This window comes from Paramormyrops kingsleyae, chromosome 2, assembly GCF_048594095.1.
Source record: "Paramormyrops kingsleyae isolate MSU_618 chromosome 2, PKINGS_0.4, whole genome shotgun sequence".
Taxonomy (NCBI): Eukaryota; Metazoa; Chordata; class Actinopteri; order Osteoglossiformes; family Mormyridae; genus Paramormyrops; species Paramormyrops kingsleyae.
Window position 1 is genome coordinate 7,924,754 of NC_132798.1, and position 19,400 is coordinate 7,944,153.

The following is a 19,400-nucleotide window of genomic DNA, read 5'->3' on the forward strand; positions in this document are numbered from 1 at the left end:
CTTTATCGCCATCGGAAAATGCAGCGGACACGTGCTTGACGCCGCCGTTTGTCTCGGCGGGTGCTCTGGGCCCATGCTGGAGGCCGTCGCCGCTCTCGGTAAATGCAGCGGCCCCGCGGTGAAGGCCATTGCTGCCCTCGCCAGGTGCTCCGGTCCCGTGTTGAAAGCTACTGTTGGCATCAGCAAATGCTGGTGCTTACTAATTTCAGCTGCTATCATGCTATCCTTTGATGGCACCGTCCACCATCGCGGCGCCAATACCTTACCTTGAGGACTAACAAGGGCGTAACACGGAATTTTATCAACATTTAAATTTTTTTTTTTTTTATCTACTGTTTTTAAAGAGTTTTATAATAGTATGCATACATATCTAACTTTCGGATGAAATGCTTGTGACGTGCCAAATCTCAGTGATGATATTATGATGTATGTTGATGTATTATGTGGGACTATTTCATAATAAAAGCATTTTTAGTCAAACTATATGTTTTTCCCCCCCCATCTCAGAGCACTACAGATCAAGTCGCCATATAAAATGCACCACAAGCATTGCGAGTGGATTAAAATGTTTAGTCTACCATCTTACACTACGATGTTTCTTTCATTGGAGTAATTAGTGAAGTCACCATGAACAGCTCGCAGTTATATCTGAAGCAGTGCATCCTTGCTCACTCCCTGGCAAACAACAGGCCTGAAACCCATGAACTTATTTCTGCTTTGGATAGGACGCGCACACGCACGCACCAAGTCACCCTCCCGCCATTTTTAATGAAACATGGCACAAAAACAAAGCAAAATGTTTATTTTATTGCAGGACTTTCAAACACTGAAACCCTCCTCCTGTTCCTCTTGTCACGTCGAGATTCTGCTGTGGGGTTTAGTAACGGTGACGCCCCCCTGCCCCGTGACAGGAGCAAAACGAGGATGCATGAGCTGGGAGAGACAAGGTCAGCATCGATCTCTCTCACATACGTTCCATCTGGTCTTCCCCAGTGTCCTGTTCCTCACATTCAACAAAGTGTTAGTGCTTCAACAGCTTGGTTACTCGATTTCAAGAGAACGAAAACAGGATCTAGTGTAAAACACATGCCTGCCACCTTTATTTCATCACAGCATTGGGCTTGGACCCCCATGAGGAGACCCATACTCAGGGTCAGTGTGCACCATGACATCGAGATCAAATGTCATTCATGTTGGATAGTAGCAGTTGCCCGCCAAACTGTTCAGCATCCTTCTAAAAGGTCTTGCAACGCATGTTGCAGATATGTGCAAAATAAAACATCCACCACGTCAAGAAGATTTATTTTTAATGTCATTTTCCGTCATATATGAAGCAAGCTGGTCAATTTCCCCCAGTGGAGCCAGTCTCAGGTTGGTTTCCTACCAGAGAAGTGTATGAGGTACATATATGTTCTCCCATTTCTGGTTTTTGCAACCACCTTTGTAACACAAAGCAACTGAACCTGGGGGCAAATTCAATGATCTTGTGAACAGCTTAGAGAGGGGGAAGAGCGCTGTCACTACAGCAGCCATTTCCCCATCAATCAGCAAACCTATCCTACACACAATATGAAAAACAAAACAGAAGGCATGAAAAGTAGAGAGAAACATGATGGTCCCACGATTACAACCAAAAGACGGCGAGGTGACAGTGTTTGGCCTGGCTACCTGCTGTGGGCTTCTCAGTAACAGATACTTCATTTTCACGTGGGTTTACCTTCCGGTTCTCCAGTAAACCCCCTGGTCCTCATAGGCGGACCTCCTCAATATCACGACGAAATTAAGGATCATTACAGCAAGTAACATTCAACCAAAAGTTTCAAAGGATCACAGAGAGTCTACACAAACGGGCCCCAGCCAGAGCACAGCCAGCTTACTTTCCTTCCAAATCGAACTGGCGTCTTCTGAACACACGAGAAGAGCATCACAGAGCGTTGATGGTCAAAGTCCCAGCTGTGCAAACTACGCCTCAAGATCGTGTCAAGAAACTGGCAGGTCAGACTCTTCTAGCAATGGGCCATAAAAAGCTCTTAATTCAGATAAGCTCACAAAAATATATATATACTTAAAAGCACACAAACTAAAACACTTCTGAGTCAGTTCTTCCCTGTGTAACTTTTCACAGAAGCCTTAGAAATCGAGAGCTCTGTCTCTTACCAGCACAGCTTTGATATTGTGATGTGGCTCCAATAAACAGACATGTGTAGTGAAAACTTCACCATTATTTTGCAGGCTCAAATCTGTAGACAAGAATAACCACTTAGGGGGCAACTGACGCATCAGAGTCTAGCAAATAAACAATGTAACCAAGAAGATCTTCCTTCAGCAGTGCTGACATTATATTCACCTTCACTCATCCTTAATAGTGCAATTCTGATCGCAATGTACAGTATATGCTTGGGGGGGGGGGGGGGGAGGGGGTAGGAAAGACACAAACACTATTTCAAGGCAACACACAAAGACCAGATAACAGCACTTTGGAATGCGCTCAAACCTGAGAGGATACAGCACAGAAAGTACGACAACGGGACACCCGACATGGAAATTTCATTTCATTTCATTTCCGACGCCGGTCAGATCAACCCCGCAATTTCCCGACAGCATCTCAGGCTGGATCGCTACCCTAACGAGGGACCAATCGGCACCTGCAAAGACACCTGCTCAGCACCTCGCGGTTCAGACTCTTCAATCAACGAAAAGCTTTGGAGAAAAGCAGGACCCGCCCATTCACCACCGGCCCGAGATTCACTAGTGTAAGACATGCATACACACTATTAGCAGCTCATTGCTCATGTAGCCCACAGCAGGAAGCTTAGCATTCGAAAAGGCCTGCCAGGTCACCAGGTCACACCCTGCCACCATGGCGATAAGAAGCAGCCACGTATGTGATTTGCAAGGAAAGGAAGTTCAGACAATTAAGTACATTTCATTAAAATGGCCATGATATACACTGTGTATAAAAGAGGGAAAGGGTCTTAAACTGTTGTTGCTGTTGGTTTCTTCCGTTCTGTGCGAATGGCTTGCGGCCGGCACAAACAGTCGTGGAAAAGTCGGCTGGAAGGGGGGGGGGGGGCACAGGGCTGAGACGCCATCTTACTCCACCGTCACGGACTTGGCCAGGTTCCGCGGACAGTCCACCTGCGGGAGCGGCAAGAGAGAGGAGAGGCTCCTTTAAGCCGCAGGCTTACGGGGCGGCTGTGCGGCCTCTCGATCGCCCCAAAAAGGTGGATACATCTACTGAACCCACAGAGCAAGGCGGTTGGGGGGGGGGGCTAGGGGCAGGTAGGCGAAGTGGGCAGGCGGGCGATCCCCAGATTAAGAATGCCCGACTTTCAGACAACTTCTACTTACGAACGGACCACCATAAAGCATATTACATACAAAAATTTGGATTGAATAGTGATTTGTAATAATGAACACACACACACACACACACACACACACACACACACACACACACACACACACACACACCTCCGTGATGCTCATGAAAACACTGTGCAGATTCTGCAGTTCTTTGGCTTGAGGTACAGTGCAGTAACGCATTTACTTACTTTTGTTTTTACCGAATAACTTATTTTGTACCATTTGTTCCCCTGCTTACATACAAATTTGACTAAGACAGACCTGGCTACCGGATCTCGTTCCTCACCTGGGGACTGTATGTATTCATATGGGAAGGTCTGTATGACCAAAGTCACAGCTTTACCGGAGGGCTTATGCGGGCGGGGGGGCGGGGGGTAGTGGCCTCCGCGTACGGGAGAGAATCAGCTGATTTAACAAGAGATGAGGGGGCTCCAAGCGGGCTGGAGGGAGAGGTGACCGTGGTGTGACCGCAGGAGAAATCCCAGGCGGACTCCCTTAGAAAGCAGGCACCGCTACGCGTGTGTGTCTGCCGTGCGAGGGGGACGGGAAAGGAAATTAAAACGCGTAAATACTTGTTTAACGCACACCAGCATATAAAACACACAGCAGGAAAGGGAAGCAAACTCACAGCCTGTTTAATTTAAGTGGGGGAATGGGGGATGTGTGCGAGGGGGGGTGTGTGCGAGGGGGGGGGGAGCAGACTCACGTCGTAACCCCTGAGCACGGCGAGGTGGAAGGAGAGCAGCTGCAGTGGGATGACACTGAGGATGCCCTGCAGACAGTCCACGCAGTGAGGCACCTTGATGGTGCGGCTGGAGTTGCTGATTGTCTCATAGTCGTCCTTGTCGCAGATGACGATGGGCCGGCCCTGCAGGCGGGCACAGACGCACGCCACGCTTAAGAGAGCGCGTCTTTATTTACGGGGGTGTGGGAGGGCGGGCCGGGCCGGCGAACCCACCTGGCGGGCCACCACCTGCTGGAAGGCGTTCTGGCACTTGGAGTAGGTGTGGTCTCTCATGATGATCATGATGACCGGCATCAGTTTGTCCACAAGCGCCAGGGGACCGTGCTTCAGCTCCCCGGCCAGGATGCCCTCCGAGTGCATATACGTGATCTCCTTGATTTTCTGCGCAGGAATGTGGAGTTTGGGGTGAGGAGCTATATATTAACGTCACAAGCAAGAAGAAGCAAACATGGAAGCAGGTCCATGGGCTTCAGCACAACACTAGTTGCCATGCAATCGATTAACACCTGCCTACAAGACATTTACAGACAGTGTGTACAGCCCTTTCTAAAGCTGTACATTTGTATCTTATGTTGCTTATTCAGCAGCTCGCCCTGATATACTAATTTGGTAGTAGGTGGAGCTTCATCTTCACACTACAGCTCTGAAAAAAGGACCTCAAATAACAAGGTTTCATGGCTGTTCAAACAGATTGGGACCACCTGCCATACTTAATGACACTTTGGCTCAAAAGGCGGACATATGGTTTTTTTTGGGAGTTTAAAGACACAGTTATTTGTAATCAAAGGGACAAGTGGATAGAGATGCATGACTCAAAGTTTCCAGGCCAGTTTACTGTACCCATGGCACGGAGCTCAGAAACATGTTCTGGCCCAAAACGTTCTTACATTTTTGATATTTGTACAGATCAAAACATCTTCTAATCTCATTCCGCTCTTAATCACAAAGATATGCTAGAAACATTGTGAAAAGCCCTTATGTCACCTAGTCTGCACTGCCCACTCCCCTGTAACTGAGTGAGTCTCTCACTGACCAGCGCCCCCTCCAGGCAGGTGGCATAGTGGTAGCCGCGGCCCATGATCAGCACGCTCTTCTGCTGGTAGAGCTCTGTGGCCAACCGCTGGATCTCATCATCCAGGCTCAGCACCTCCTTAATCAGTTCTGGAATGAACACAGACACACAGACACACACACACCATGTGTCAAGAGACATGGATACCAATGGATTAGTCTGCTATTCAAAACGAAAGTACTGGAATCAGCGGTTTTGGCATAAGGATGTCACTATACAAAGCGTTGACCAAATTTCACTGCGTTCTCGGTACATCTAGAACTGTATCCCGCTTGACCTACATACAGTCTGTTCTACAGATGTGCACACGTCACCAGGTCAGGGCTGCACCCTGGATGCTGTCTGCTTCACCCAGAGCCAGGCAGACTGCGTGGGACTGATCCAAAGATCACCATTTCAACACACTTCGGCTGAGACGACTTGCCAATCCCCCGGGGGCTTTCAAACACAGCCTGCATATATACAGCTGCAGCTGGCGGGCCCACAGCACCCCCACCCCGCCCAGGGTAGACAGGGGGAGTCCTTAAATAACCCCACTGCATAAAGCCAGAGCAATACTCTCCCAGTCATCACATAAACATGGAGTGAGAAATCGATAATGCTCTCCAAGCTCCTTCACACGGGACCGCGGAGGCAGTGGTGCACAAGTCTGTGTCTGTGGGTGTGTACAAAGCTTTAAGCGCATGTATGAGTTCCTGTGGGCACACGCCTTTAAGCACATGTATGAGTTCCTGGTACCGGGCAGCATGCGAAGTCCCTGGATGATCTCACGGCGCCGTGGCTGCATGGAGATCCGGTCAGCACACATCAGCAGCGCGAACATGATCAGGGCCACAAACTGGCTGGTGTATGCCTGCAAGACAGGGGGAGAGAATCAGGAGGGGCGTGTAGGCGTGCACAGAAGCAAACCCCCCCCCCCCCACCTAACCTGCAAACTGCAAAACAAACAGCTAAACAGGACGATATTTAAAGCTTATGTGCTTTACGCTCATTGAGAGCCCATTATTATATATTCCTTCTCCTCCTCTTCTTCATGTGATTAAACAGGCTGGCGATACGATGCTGCTAGGATGTGTCAGCATGAGCAGGTGACGTTACGGTGGGGATCCTCGGTGACACGCGGGTTCTGCCTCTTCCACCTCCACATCTCAGCTCCCTCAGTTCTGTGTCCTGCAGGCCAATCCTCCTCGCCATCATCCGCAGATAAACTATCCTAAACATTTCATAGCAAAGAATCTTCCTGTCTAGATCCTCAAGGTCTTCCGTCGCTGGTCAGGGTCCCACGGAGTGTCTGCGTGCTCAGTTCATCCTCCAGTGCTGTATACCCTGCCCCCCCATCCCGCTCCTGCCCCACAAAGATCCTGAAAGGATGCAAGCCGCCACATGAGCAGCGACGCGGGTCCTGACAGGTCGCCAGCCAAAGCCGTGACCGCGAGGTCCTGCCATCCCGCCTGAGGCGGACCAGAGTGAGCGGCCCATTAGCCCGTCACACAAGATCCCAGAAACCCCCACGGGACGCAGGCCGGAGGCTCCATCACACCCACCTCTCGGTTCAGGAGGAGATGGAAGAGGGATGGAGTGGAGAGACAAAACCGGCAAGCTGAGTGCCGCCGTCTCGCAGCCCTCCAGAGAGACCGGACGACCCCGACAGTCCATCTGTCTGCATCGAGCAGCTTAAACCTCCACTGCTGGCCTCTTCATCCATTTCAACCGGCTCAATTTCCGCTATTAGCATTCATATAGTCACGCGCCATAGTGTTTAAGATGTAAGAAAATGGGATCTGAATGAAGAAGCAGTGAGTGTATGAAAGCACGTTCTCTCCTAAGAAGCGGATACACAGGATGGGATGGCTTCCAGATGTGGAGGGGAGGCTGCAGCACCTTTGGGACTGAGAAAGGCCCGGAAGGAACGTCTCCAATCCGCTTACGCCAAGCCAAGCCTTGGCCCGGCTCCGCAGCTCCGTAATCAGAGATGGGCCCACGCTCACTGCAGCTGGTGCCTGTCGGCTAGCAGCGGTTAGCAGCGGTTAGCAGCGGTTAGCTCACCTGACATGAGCACGGCCCCGTTAACTAACCGGCACCGGGGTTCCAAAGAAAGGGGCCCATAATAAAATGCGTTTCCCGTATGAGACACCGATCGCGGGTGCATTTCAGGAGGCGCTTGTCAAGTTTCTGCCGGGGCCCGTAGCTGCCAGCCAGCCAGGACAGCAGGCTGGCATAGAGCCCTAACCTGGACACTGATCACTACCCTGAGCAATGCAGGACGGTGATTATACTGGCAGGTGCTCGGTGACAGGCCTCCCCAGGGGAAAGCAGAGGGACCACCCCCACTGTCAGAAGCCGCAGATCCTGACAACGGCCAACACCGGATCCCGAAGAGCCGCAGTCATTCACTGGCCAGTCACCGTCACTCAGAGGCCGTACTGAGCAGGGAGGAGCGACAGCTGTCCCAAATTCGACACCCCCCTGTCGTTCCTCAGTGAGAGGCCGGGGAACCCCGTAGCACTGCCTCACCTTGGTGCTGGCCACGCCGATCTCAGGCCCGGCGTTGATGTGCACCCCGCAGTCGGTCTCCCGGGAGATGGAGCTGCCCACGGTGTTGGTGATGCCCACGGTGAGTGCCCCCCTCTCTTTGCAATAGTGCAGAGCCAGGAGACTGTCTGCAGTCTCACCTGCAAGGTGCGAGTTTGGGGTCAGCGGGATGGGGGGGGGGGGCGGGCATGTGGAAACGCAGTGCCCTAAGGATCCACATGCTTCATACGGCACCGGCCTCCCGGCCGGGGGAGGGGGGACAGAGGAAAAAACGACGCCCCATCTGAAACCCCAACAGCGACACAAGCCTCATGGAAGGAGACATGGAAGCCAGATGGCAGCAGCTTAATAAAAGGCAGGGAGGCAGCAGATATATCACAAAAAATCTCCATCTTTAATCCTTATGTTGGCTTGTCTGCAGGGTAAAACCAGCAGAAAAGCACCTGACACTGTCAGCGAATGAGAGACGGGGGACAATGTGCCCCAGTGTGTGCGCTATGGTTACAGGAGTAACCTCAAATCTGACTGGTCGATAGCCATCCACTGGTGTAACCCTACAAAACTGCATGTGAAGAGGCATCTGCCTAGCCAATGACAACACTAAGCAGCTTGAGGAAAAAGAGACAGCATCTCACCTGATTGGCTAATGAAAAAGCACACATCGTCACGGAAGACGGGCGTGTTCCTATCCAGGAAGTCGCTGGCCAGCTCCACCATGACGGGCAGCTCCGTCAGCTCCTCCAGCACCTGTCGGGTCTAAGGGGAAGATGGTGCGCAGGTCAGCGTGAGCACGGCTTTGCACGCACCGCGCGTCGCACGGCGTGCCGATGCAGGGGGCGCTCACCGCTACGCCCGCGTGATAGCTCGTCCCGCAGGCGATGACGATGAGCCGTCGGCAGCGCTGGATCTCCTTGATGTGGTCCTTCAGGCCGCCCAGGGTCACTGTGAATGCAGTGGCAGGTCAGTCTGCGCTCAGGTGGCGACGTGCGAGACACGGCGACACCCGGCCAACAGCCACTACAGCTGCGTGAAGATGCCCTTCAAGTCATTCCATTAACACAGAGGCAAGCAAAATAATAATAATAAAAAAAATCAAGTAGTGGAATTTGAGAAAGAGGAGATGGTTTAAATTGGCCTGGCTGAATGTGCGCTCATTCATAAACAAACTGTTTTTTCTGGAAATGGCATTAGCAAACACTGCAGTTTAATTTGATTCCTGCCTGTGACTATGCTTGACAGTTTAATCTGGTTAATCAAAAGGTTTATTTCATTGCATAATTTCAAATTTTACACATTTCAAATTCCATTCAAGCCACTGAGATATTTTCAGCATATATTCATTTTCTGTACAGTGAATATAAAGATAAATGTTTTTAAAACAGTCCTGTCTGTTTTAATTTACAAGCTAAAAACTTTAGCCATGGACGTATCCATGGCAACATCTCTCATATTTTACATGGGGGGGAAAAGCCTAACAATCTGTGAAATCCAGGGTCTCTGCAGATGCCACTCTCCCTGACCAATCAGATGCAGATTTTATTATTTTTTTTAAGTTCCAAGAGCTTCAAACAATTACACTGGGGGGCAGGAATTAAAATCTGAATCTACCATACGAGTTGATCATCTTCTAACATATGCACTTCAGATATGCTTTATTTGCAGGGGGGGTCACATCAGAAATAGCAGGCAGCTTCTCCACACAGCAGAACACAAACACACCTAAACCATTTCAGCTGTTTGCACCAGATACAATCCTCCCCTCTTCCGAATGGACCGGCAGCACTGAGCCAGTGTGCCGCCACGGCAAGTGAATTACATCATGTTTCCACTGCCGCTCAGCAGTGGGTCCGTCCCACAGGAAGCTGCCCCCCCCCCTTGCCGGGGTATTATATTCCACCGGTGTCAGTCACTGTATGAAAGGCTGGCACTTAGGGGCCGGATCACACGCGGAGTGAAGAGCGGCATGAACGCGTGTGGTTAAAAAAAACCCTCCGGATGGTTCCACAGTGATTTCAGAATTGCTGCACTGGAAGTCGCCAGATGACTAATGAAGAAAGAGCCTCCTGAATGTGCCAAATTAGCATTATACACATCCAAAAAATGTTAACGTGGGCATACTTGCCAAGATTGTAATCGATTCTACAATGACACCAAAAGCACAAGGGTTTTCATAAAAATAATAATGCTTAACTTTTGTTCTCCTCAGAAAGTTGCTATGGTGACTGGGACTAGATGCTGGCTTTTGGTTGCTGGATTTTCTTTCAAGCATGTATACACAGTGCATCAAACTAACTGCAGCACTGCAGCACCCCCTACAGGCCAAATGTGTCCCTTTATAATAAGGATGGTATTATTTGGGTGCGACGCAGGAAATAAGTGAGCTGTTGGCTACCAGGCGGTTCGGGATGCATTTTAAGCACAACTGGATGGCTGGCAAATCCAAGCACAAAATTTGCACCTAAAGTGGTTTATGTATGAGCCTGGAGGGCAGGTAACAACACTGCTGATGGCCTGTGACCTGGAAAGTTACCAGATTATATCTCAAAAGCCCATTGAAGCTGAATCTCTTCTATGAATGTATTTAGCTTGAAAGTAGCGTAAAGGTTTAAGCCATTTCCATCCAGCCTGAACAAAGCTACAAATCAAATAGGCTCCAGAGGTCTTACCGCTGTTGTCGTCGAAGTTGACCCTCCCCCTCATGGTGTTGATGACGGACTCCGGCTGTTCGAAGATCTCCTTCTGCATATAGGAACTGTAGTTTCCTGTAGGGAATCACAAGCCACAAAAAAACAATACCATGAATTTCCAATCTTATTTAATCTACTTGTTAATACTATTATACCATTACATAACCATAATATTTTTCCCTGTGAAGGCCAGTTTGCCACAACTAACTCCAGTAATGTGTGGGCACCACCATTTGGAATAGCCACGAAAATGAACGCGTTAGAATAGGGAATAAAACCCTTTTCAGTGTCATTTTGTACAAGTGCTTACAAATAATCGACTGAGAACAACAGATATGTTTTCAGTCTGCTGCTTATTCAGGAGCTACGTAATAACCCTTCTAGGAAGGAAGGAAGGAAAAAAACCTCGGCCTTCTCCGTTTCCAAGAAGTGACATTTAGCAGACAAGAGTAACCATTCTGCAGCCTGCCTCTGACTAATTTGGGTCATGTGAATTAGTTACTTCACCAGAAGCCTCAGGAACACAGCTAGAAAGGAAGAACTTTGAATGAGCAAACAGTGATGGAATTTTACGTAAATTCAGAGCCATGTCAGGTCACATAGAGCCCTCTGGTGGTTAGAAAAAGAATAGCGGTCACGTGCAGAATCATCAAATATAGGTATTTCTGCTATAAAGGTGCATTACACAAAAATAACAGGGCTTATGGCGAAAGAGGGGGGTGGGCCGGATGATGGTTTGGTCAGATATTGAGTTAACTGTTGACTTAATGTGCTACATTCAAACCGCCTCCATTCATCCTTTTTCCACACACTTATGGCGATGCAGCAGATTATGTGAGAATTACCAGGGATGCCAGGGGTACCACCCCCCCCCCCGCGAAAATGATACAGGTGCATCTAGATACATGGTTTAAGACAATACGAAATAAAACATTTAAAATGGGACAATTTCATTCAGCAATTTGATTTAAATGAGACACACTCCAGCCAGCCGAATAGTTATGGTTTAGATCAATTCAACAGTCCTGAAGTGTCTTACTAATGAAATAGAAGAAACTTTTTGAATATGTTTTTAATACAAGTTACTGTATTTATTTTGCACTTCACTGAAGTTGATCTTAAAATGTTACAGAAACCGATTCGTCATCCCCTTACCCATAATGACCAAATTTCTTATTCCAAAATGTAAGCCAGATCTGGGGTTTTTACAATGATGAACACACAAGCTCTCAGGGACAATGTCAGAACATAGGGAGAATATAGAATACATTCTATTACAGGCAAACTTCACAATGACTTGTTCTTCTTCCAGCAGTTTTGCAGAAACTCGGTTGAGATTCCCGATTTAAACCTCTAAATCTCCATTATGCCCCTAAAAATGAGCACTTCCTGTTTTGCTGTCGATTATACTGAGACACGGTGGTGCATCTTCATTAATGCGGCGACGCTCCTACCAGCGCTGCCTGAATCAGCTGGCAGGTTAATGTCGTATCGTGACAAGCAGAGCATGTGGCCTGACTAACCTGAGTATTGAGTGCATTCATTTCTGCTCATTCCGGGATGTTACTCCACATCACAACGCAAACACGTCAGTGTTGACATTGCACACAAGCCAACATCTCTCCCCTGTTTACCAAATCACATATGAGCATAACAGCAGAATTGCTTGCGTGTTGAGATCATTTTTAATTTCAGCGGCTGCTGATCTGTACTAATGGAATGAATACATCTGTAGAACATACAACAGCCTGAAGTAACTCTATAAAGGCACGTCCATTGAAAAACTACGCTGTTAATAGATTTTAGGCTCTGTAGTGCACTGCTGCTTGTCTGAATCAAGCTCCATTCACCTAAACTTCCACAATAACAGTTAACTAAAGGCTCTTGTGAAGGATTTGGCTGCTCTCAAAATTGGTTTTGTGCTTAACCCATTCCAGAGATTTTTCAATTCTTTCTCTCTAAGACCAACTGCTACGTGTTCCCATTGAAAATGAAAATAAAACAGGCTTTGTTTAAGCTTCAGATATTGACAGTTTTCTCCAGGGCTTCACAGCACTAGAACTGTTGGGGCCCAATAACATTATTCATGAACGCTTACTGGCTCGACGCTGATTAAAACGCACTGAGCGGCTGTATCCGGCAGGACTGTGGAGGATCAAAACAGCCTGTTTGTTTTGGCAGCGACCCTAACAACCCAGACAGAGATACCACAGTGCAGTGAACCGGGCGAGCAGGAGGATGGACCTCTGCACAAGCGGCAGACGCAGTGGGCTCCTCCCACTGGGAGAACGACACTGAAAGCAGGAAGGAGACAGCAGGAAACGGCCACAACTGCAGTGACCTGGGATGTACAGCAGATAGTTTCTGCTGGCAAGTTTGGCGCTCATGCTGAAACACCCTTTAAAAAATACAAGCTGTTTTTCAAATATTTCTGGCAATTATTACACTTACATTTGTCTGTTGGTAATGCCTCTAATGCCACTATGTCTACTGTAAGTGCTTTGGGAATTATTTTCCCTGCCGGGAAGAGACTACACGGAAATAAACTGAACTGCAAATCCCAGAAGGCCACACTCTGGTGGACACCATGGGCACGGACATACCCTTCATGATCTGCTGCAGCTCCATCTGCAGCGTCTGGATGGCACGCGCAGGGTGGTCCCCGGCCGTGCGCTTCATGCGGTGAATGGACAGGCGTCCGTCCGACACCGCGGCCACGTCGTCGTCCTCCAGGAAGATGACGCGGTTGGTGTGCTCAATCACGGCGCTGCCGGGAGACACTATGCCGTATTACCCTGAATATAGTTGCAGTGCCTTCCAAAACCCAATGGGGAAATTAAAGCTAAACGGTTTTCGCAAAGGATGGAGTGAGGGCTTTATGGGTGACCTTCCATTAAGGCATCAGGTAGCCCACATTAGTCATGCATAACAACGAGGATGTTCTGAGAAATGCATTGTTAGATGGTTTTGTCATTGTGGGAACGTCACAGAGAGCGTTTACATACTACGCGTAGCACAGCATATCGTTTTACAGGAAATAATTTTTTCTAATTATATACTAACAATAACACTTAAAAAAAATACAGTATAATAAATGCACAAAGCAGTTATATAGTTCTTTATCATCAAGTATAATGTACTGTACATAATTCTATGAGCTATTCCTTTATACGACTGGCAGTGCAGTGGATTTGTTTACACCAGCATCACCATAAACACGAGTAATGATTGTGCAACAACGTCACGACAGGTTTCAGCTCCATTATAACCTTTAGGGAGCCACGGCAGGAAGGCAAACCTGGCGTCAGAAGCAAAGTAGTACTCCACAGCCTTCTCGTCAACGGGGAAGAGGCAGGTGTCCTGGTCCATTCTGGGCAAGGTGGAGCAGCTCTTCTTATCCTTACCAGCTGGGGGGGGGGGGAGACACAAAGGAGCTTAGCACTGCTGCCTCCCCACAGAGCTGCACCACACACATACCGGGGGGGTTTAAGCACACAAGGTACTGGGAGATGTGCCGAGATCTCACAGCAACTTACAGGAGCAGTAGAGGATGGGGATGTGGTCTGTGGACAGCTTGTGATCGCTACGCACGCCAATGAGCAAGGGCCCCCCTCTCCTGGACAGACAGACACAAACCCCACATTCAGGCAACACCAATACATAAGGAACTTCACAGTCCTTCCCAGGCGTCGGACAGCAGTCTTCCCATCACAGTCCTGGTAGTCTACAGTCTTCCCATCACAGTCCTGGTAGTCTACAGTGTCCCGCTTTTTGTTCAATGCATTTTGTTCAATGACTGGACTGTTGACTGAATGAATTACCAATAGAAGTCTCACATCACCCATGAAGATACAGCTGTTCCACTACTAAACAAGTTCAATTTAACGCGAATACAAAAATTAGAGCCTTATTGTCACCTGTGCTAATTCAGGTCACGTGACTGATAAGGCAAAGAAACAATGCGGATGTAGGACAGCAAACGAAAAGTAACGTCCTTACAAATTCAGCAGCATATGGCTTACCTGGTCCCAACTGCCTCACCAGGGTAATGGACACTCTTGAACACCAGGGCAAAGGCTCCTTCCTGAAACAGGGGGACACACATTTTTGGTGCTTTAGCTGGTCTTCCCATCCCCCCCAAGACAAGAGCTAAGGTGCCCGCCTGAGAACCTACCAGCTGCTGAGTCACCCTCTCCACCAAGGTGGCAAAGCTGATGTCGCCGCTCTCGCGGTTGTCGTACATGTACTTCACAAGCTTGGCGATGGTCTCGGTGTCCGTCTCCGACTCGAAGTCGTAGCCTTTGCTCTCCTGGAGATGATGACAGGCAGCCACATTCAAGCTCACATCTGAGACGTCTACGGTAAGTCGCTACATCGTGACAAACCACAGGTGAGACAGTATGGAAATCAGGCATCTCGCCATGATGGCTGTATTTACTACCAAGAGCCATGGGTCTAAACAGACAAAAATCGACGTGCCGCTTACCAAGAACTTCCTCAGGTCTTTATAATTGGTGATGATTCCATTGTGAATCACAATGAACTCTGTGAGGAGGGTAAAAAGAAATCATGGACAGAGTGAGGCTGCAACTCAGACGGTTCAACTCGTCCTATTGAGGCATTTGTCAACATATGTCATATCTGACTGAGTAAATTCAGCTGTGACTACTCCTTAGGAAGGTTCACTGCAGCTCTCAAGTCGTGCGAGAAACGCATCAGGATGAGAAGAGAATCCGTTTGGCTGAAGCTGCAAGTTGGTCGGGGGCGGGGGGTTGGGGTTGGAATATCATGCCACAAGCTTCAGCGAGACTGACCGTTTCCCTTGTCGGATCTCTGGGGATGGCTGTTAACGGGGCTGGGGGCGCCATGGGTGGCCCAGCGTGTGTGGGCGATGCCCAGGTGGACATCAAACTCCACATCCAGGTCGAGGTCCTGCTGCTCTGCAGTGCGAGAGGGGGGGGGGGCACAGAACAGGTGAACACAACCAGAGAGACACAGGACATCAGGAGGTGTCCGTGTTGCTGCGTCACCCCCATTTGTTAATTATATGGAATAGTCCATGCCGCAGAAAACAAATTTTATGAACTGCATGCATTTAATTAGCTGTATAGGGGCAGGTGCTGAAAAACTGGTGCAGCATAAACCAGAAAGAAGAAATGACTAACACACAAAGGAAAAAAAAAAGATACGGTAAATAAATATGCATGCAAAGTTACAGTACAGGGTAAGGCGGATTCTCCAGGAACTGACAATAGCAGCTTCAAAGGTAATATGAAACCGTTTCATCTGGATTTGCATTTGGGTTCAATTTTCATACGACTGTTGTGTGAAGCTGGTCCACTGTGGACCACTGGCAGAGAGCACTAAGATCATTTATCATGGCGCCAAAACAACCATAGCGTTTGTTCAACACTGAAAACACAATGGATTAGAATGGGAAAAAAAAAGAAACCCAGGAACAAGCTTAAGGGGTAAAATAGCGCGAGTTATTAATATCTTCTGCATACACAGACAAGGAAAAGTACAGAGACTTACTGTGGATCTCCTCGTCCAGGGCTTTCACTTTCCCACGCTGCTTTATCAGGTGGATAGCCTTGCAATTGGTCTCCCATTCTTTGCTGTTCCCCCCATCGATGCCGACACCTAACGGAGAGAGGGATCGCATGAAGAAACATTAAATGGACGTTACATTTTTAAAGACTTCAAGACAGAACCAACGGGGAACCACTTCAACCACCACCACCTGGCACTCATTACCACTCTGACCAGCAGAATCTTAGCACCCACCCATGAAGAGAATCAGAGTGCAACATTGCACTCCAGATAAATCAAGGTTTCGGCACCAAAAGTGCCAGATAACCCCCCCCCCCCGTGGGGGTGCCCGACGCTCCCACCTGCAGAATCATATCCTCGGTATTCCAGGCGCTGAAGGCCCTTGATGAGGATCTCCAAGATCTCACGGCGCGTCCGCGGCACGTGATAATTCAGGTAGGCGAAGATTCCTGTGGCAAAAATAACAGAAGGACATGGGTAGGTACCGCACAGGTATCCACAGAATGAAGGCAGAGAATGCCAAGATCAGATGCCCTTTAACAGGGCTAGACTACAATTCAACACTGACTCAGTGCCTTCAACAACCAAGTCAGCCAACATGCAAATCAGGGCTGATGAACCACCTTCCCTGAGCAATACATTTTGTTTTTGGTGTCCATTGCTGACGTCATGCTGTCTCATACAAATGTTGCCGTCACAAATGATCATATCTAAGATTGATAAATACACTTTCCAGTCTCTTCAGTTAAGGGTCAGAAAAATAACACACAGAAAACCCACATTCTTTCCAAGACCAACTCCTTCACTACATTAATATCAACGTTAAGGTAATATCAAAGTAATGTTGACGCAGACACTTCGTAACAAAAGAAAGAAATGTTAAAGAACCAGAGTATTTTCAAGGTCTAGTTCTTCCAGTTCCTCGGAAAGAAAGGTCATGGAATGTAGGAAGTAGACAGTGACTCACAGCACACTATGTTGATGCAAACAAGCGAAAGAAAAACTTAGAAAAGTATGGAGAAGGCGAACAGCACCTCCGCTGTGCTCAAAATTAAAAATACTGCTTGAATGGGCTTTTAAGACACTGAATCACAGGTCTCGTAACAGCAAAAAGAAAAAGCTTGCCAGCAGAGCTGCTCTTTTGCCCGCCCCCTGCTGGTCAACAGTGGTACACCTTAGGGGATGAACAGCAGACTATATTTATGAACAGGGCCTTCATAAAATACTGCCTGCAAACAACACAAGAGTGAAAAAAAACCAAGTCACAGGAGGTATAGGCTCCTCTGCTCTCCAAGTCAGCTAAACCAAACTCGGGATTAATCAAGAATACGGCGGAGACATCGGCCTGAATGGCAGCCATGCACCTGGTCTCCTTCCAGAGTGGCAGAACAGAGCCCCAACTGAGAGCAGGGAGGGAAGGGTGGCCCAAACAAGGGGGCAGCAAACAAAAGCCCTCTTTGTGTGGGAGGGGGGAGGTTCCTAATGTGGTGAGAGGCACAAGTTCCAAACACAGACCTCACATCATCCCCTGAAGATGCTGATTGTAAAACAGTAAGAACCCTCAAACGAATCCAGATGAGCGATACAGTTTATTTTTTTTGGGACAGACAGTACAGCTCTTTCCATTTGATGCCAGACTCCCTGCAATCTTTATCTGAACCTGAATTTTATTAAGAGCTCATAAGCCTGCAAAATTAACAAAGCCAATCTACCTCCTACACAAACACAAACACACACACACACACACACACACACACACACACCTTAGGCCCCTCCCAAACAGAACTGTTTCAGCAAAGGAATGCACTAACGGAAAGTGAATCAATACACTTCTCTGTGTGAAGCTTGCTACACAAGTCTTTAGGCCTGGGTAAAACAGGGTAAAAACCTAACTGTTGTATGACAATCGTCTTGAAAGACTCTACAAACAACTATAACTTAAGTTAAAGTACCTGTGCAATACAGAACATTATAGAAACCTGACTAACATAATATTGGATGAATGTGGAAGAATGCATTTTCCTAATCTGCATTTTACTCCCCAATATAAAAAGCACACAATTATACTAATGACAGAAGAAAGTCAGGAAATTGATGTTAACCTACCGGTGGGGGTTACAAAACCGTGCCCAGCTTCAGTTAAAAGACATTTTTATACATAAATTTATTAGAATATTATTTATGTATTTAATTCAAATTTAGTTAAATGAATGAACAAAAAATGCATCACAATACATGTAATATATAATATACTACTGTTTTCCCCATTCATTTTTTAATTAACGTTAAACGCCGTCATGCCGCATCATTACATACATCCTGAGACAGACAGGCAGGGTACAGCGACTATAACGTTAACTGGGACCACAACAGAAAACACCAGATACACATTATAAGACTGAAATCATAGCCGCTGCACGCCACCCACATCGGGTCATACTCAATGCAAGCGGCATTACTCTCGCTAGCCCTCGTTAGCCGTGTTATCTCCGGCACGTCTGTACACCTAGTTAAAAAGCTGGCGCGTATCGCAGTAGGAATGACAAACAAGCTAGCAGAGGGATGGGAATATAGGGTAATATGTCGTTTTTTCCTTCGCTTGGTTGTTGACGCTAATGGTAAACCGAGTCACGGTAAACACGTTAGCAGGCTAGCTAGCTACCCAAGAGAGACACTAAGGACCCATTCATAGCTAACCACGGCTAGGCTGCAACAACTGAATGACAGTATGGTTTATTCAAAACATACATAAATATCTGCAAACTGATACATATATCATTGTTATTTTTCTATTTATCGGGACAACTTCACTTACCACACATGACTACGTTCCAGTCTCCAACTAAAAATCTAGTTCCTCTTCGGAATGACTATAGTACACTAGACCCGCCTTCTAAACTTCTATTGGACAGAAGCCAGGGCGCGCCTTAAACGAGGCCTTCCGATTGGCGCAGAGGATGTCATTCTGGCCACTACCTGTCGACGACGGCAATTCAGACGTGGCAGCAGGATACACGCATCCGTAAGAGACGCCGGTGACCCACCCGAGGAGACCCGCCCTTAGAAAAACGAGAGCTTGCTGCGACGGTGTCAGAGTCACGTGTTTTACAATAAGGAATCCAAAAAAGTCACTGGGCAGCACGATAATGTGATGAATGTCACTTCACGTCAGTATTAACATTGCCTCGTCAGTGCGATTCGATACCGTGACCCATAGATAAAAATCTGAACGAAGCACATGTCCAGCACAGTAACCAAACTCACAACCTGGAATACAGCACAATATCCCGGTAATGTTTAACACTACTACCGCTTTATATGCCTCCATATGTAACTTTGAGTTATTAGTTTATTTGCCAGTGTCTGGTGCTTCTGGAGATTGTCCATTTATAGAACCCTTTTCTATACCAGCTTGTCCTCTTCAGAGCCGCGGGGGTCCGGAGCC

The 19,400-nt window shown here is 47.8% G+C and overlaps 1 protein-coding gene across 1 annotated transcript; it reads right to left on the bottom strand.

Moving 5' to 3' along the window:
- Positions 1-1,290: 1,290 nt before the first annotated feature.
- gfpt1 (glutamine--fructose-6-phosphate transaminase 1) lies at positions 1,291-18,977 on the bottom strand. The gene is made up of 19 exons (XM_072704660.1): positions 18,771-18,977; positions 16,297-16,404; positions 15,938-16,045; positions 15,217-15,342; positions 14,889-14,947; positions 14,577-14,711; positions 14,425-14,486; positions 13,939-14,018; positions 13,701-13,809; positions 13,006-13,169; positions 10,382-10,477; positions 8,560-8,657; positions 8,351-8,471; positions 7,698-7,855; positions 5,922-6,036; positions 5,145-5,272; positions 4,325-4,492; positions 4,073-4,234; positions 1,291-3,138 (listed from the first exon to the last, which is right to left on the bottom strand). Exons 1-19 carry the CDS (start codon positions 18,775-18,777, stop codon positions 3,094-3,096), a joined length of 2,049 nt encoding a protein of 682 aa, XP_072560761.1. The 5' UTR covers positions 18,778-18,977; the 3' UTR covers positions 1,291-3,093.
- Positions 18,978-19,400: the final 423 nt, after the last annotated feature.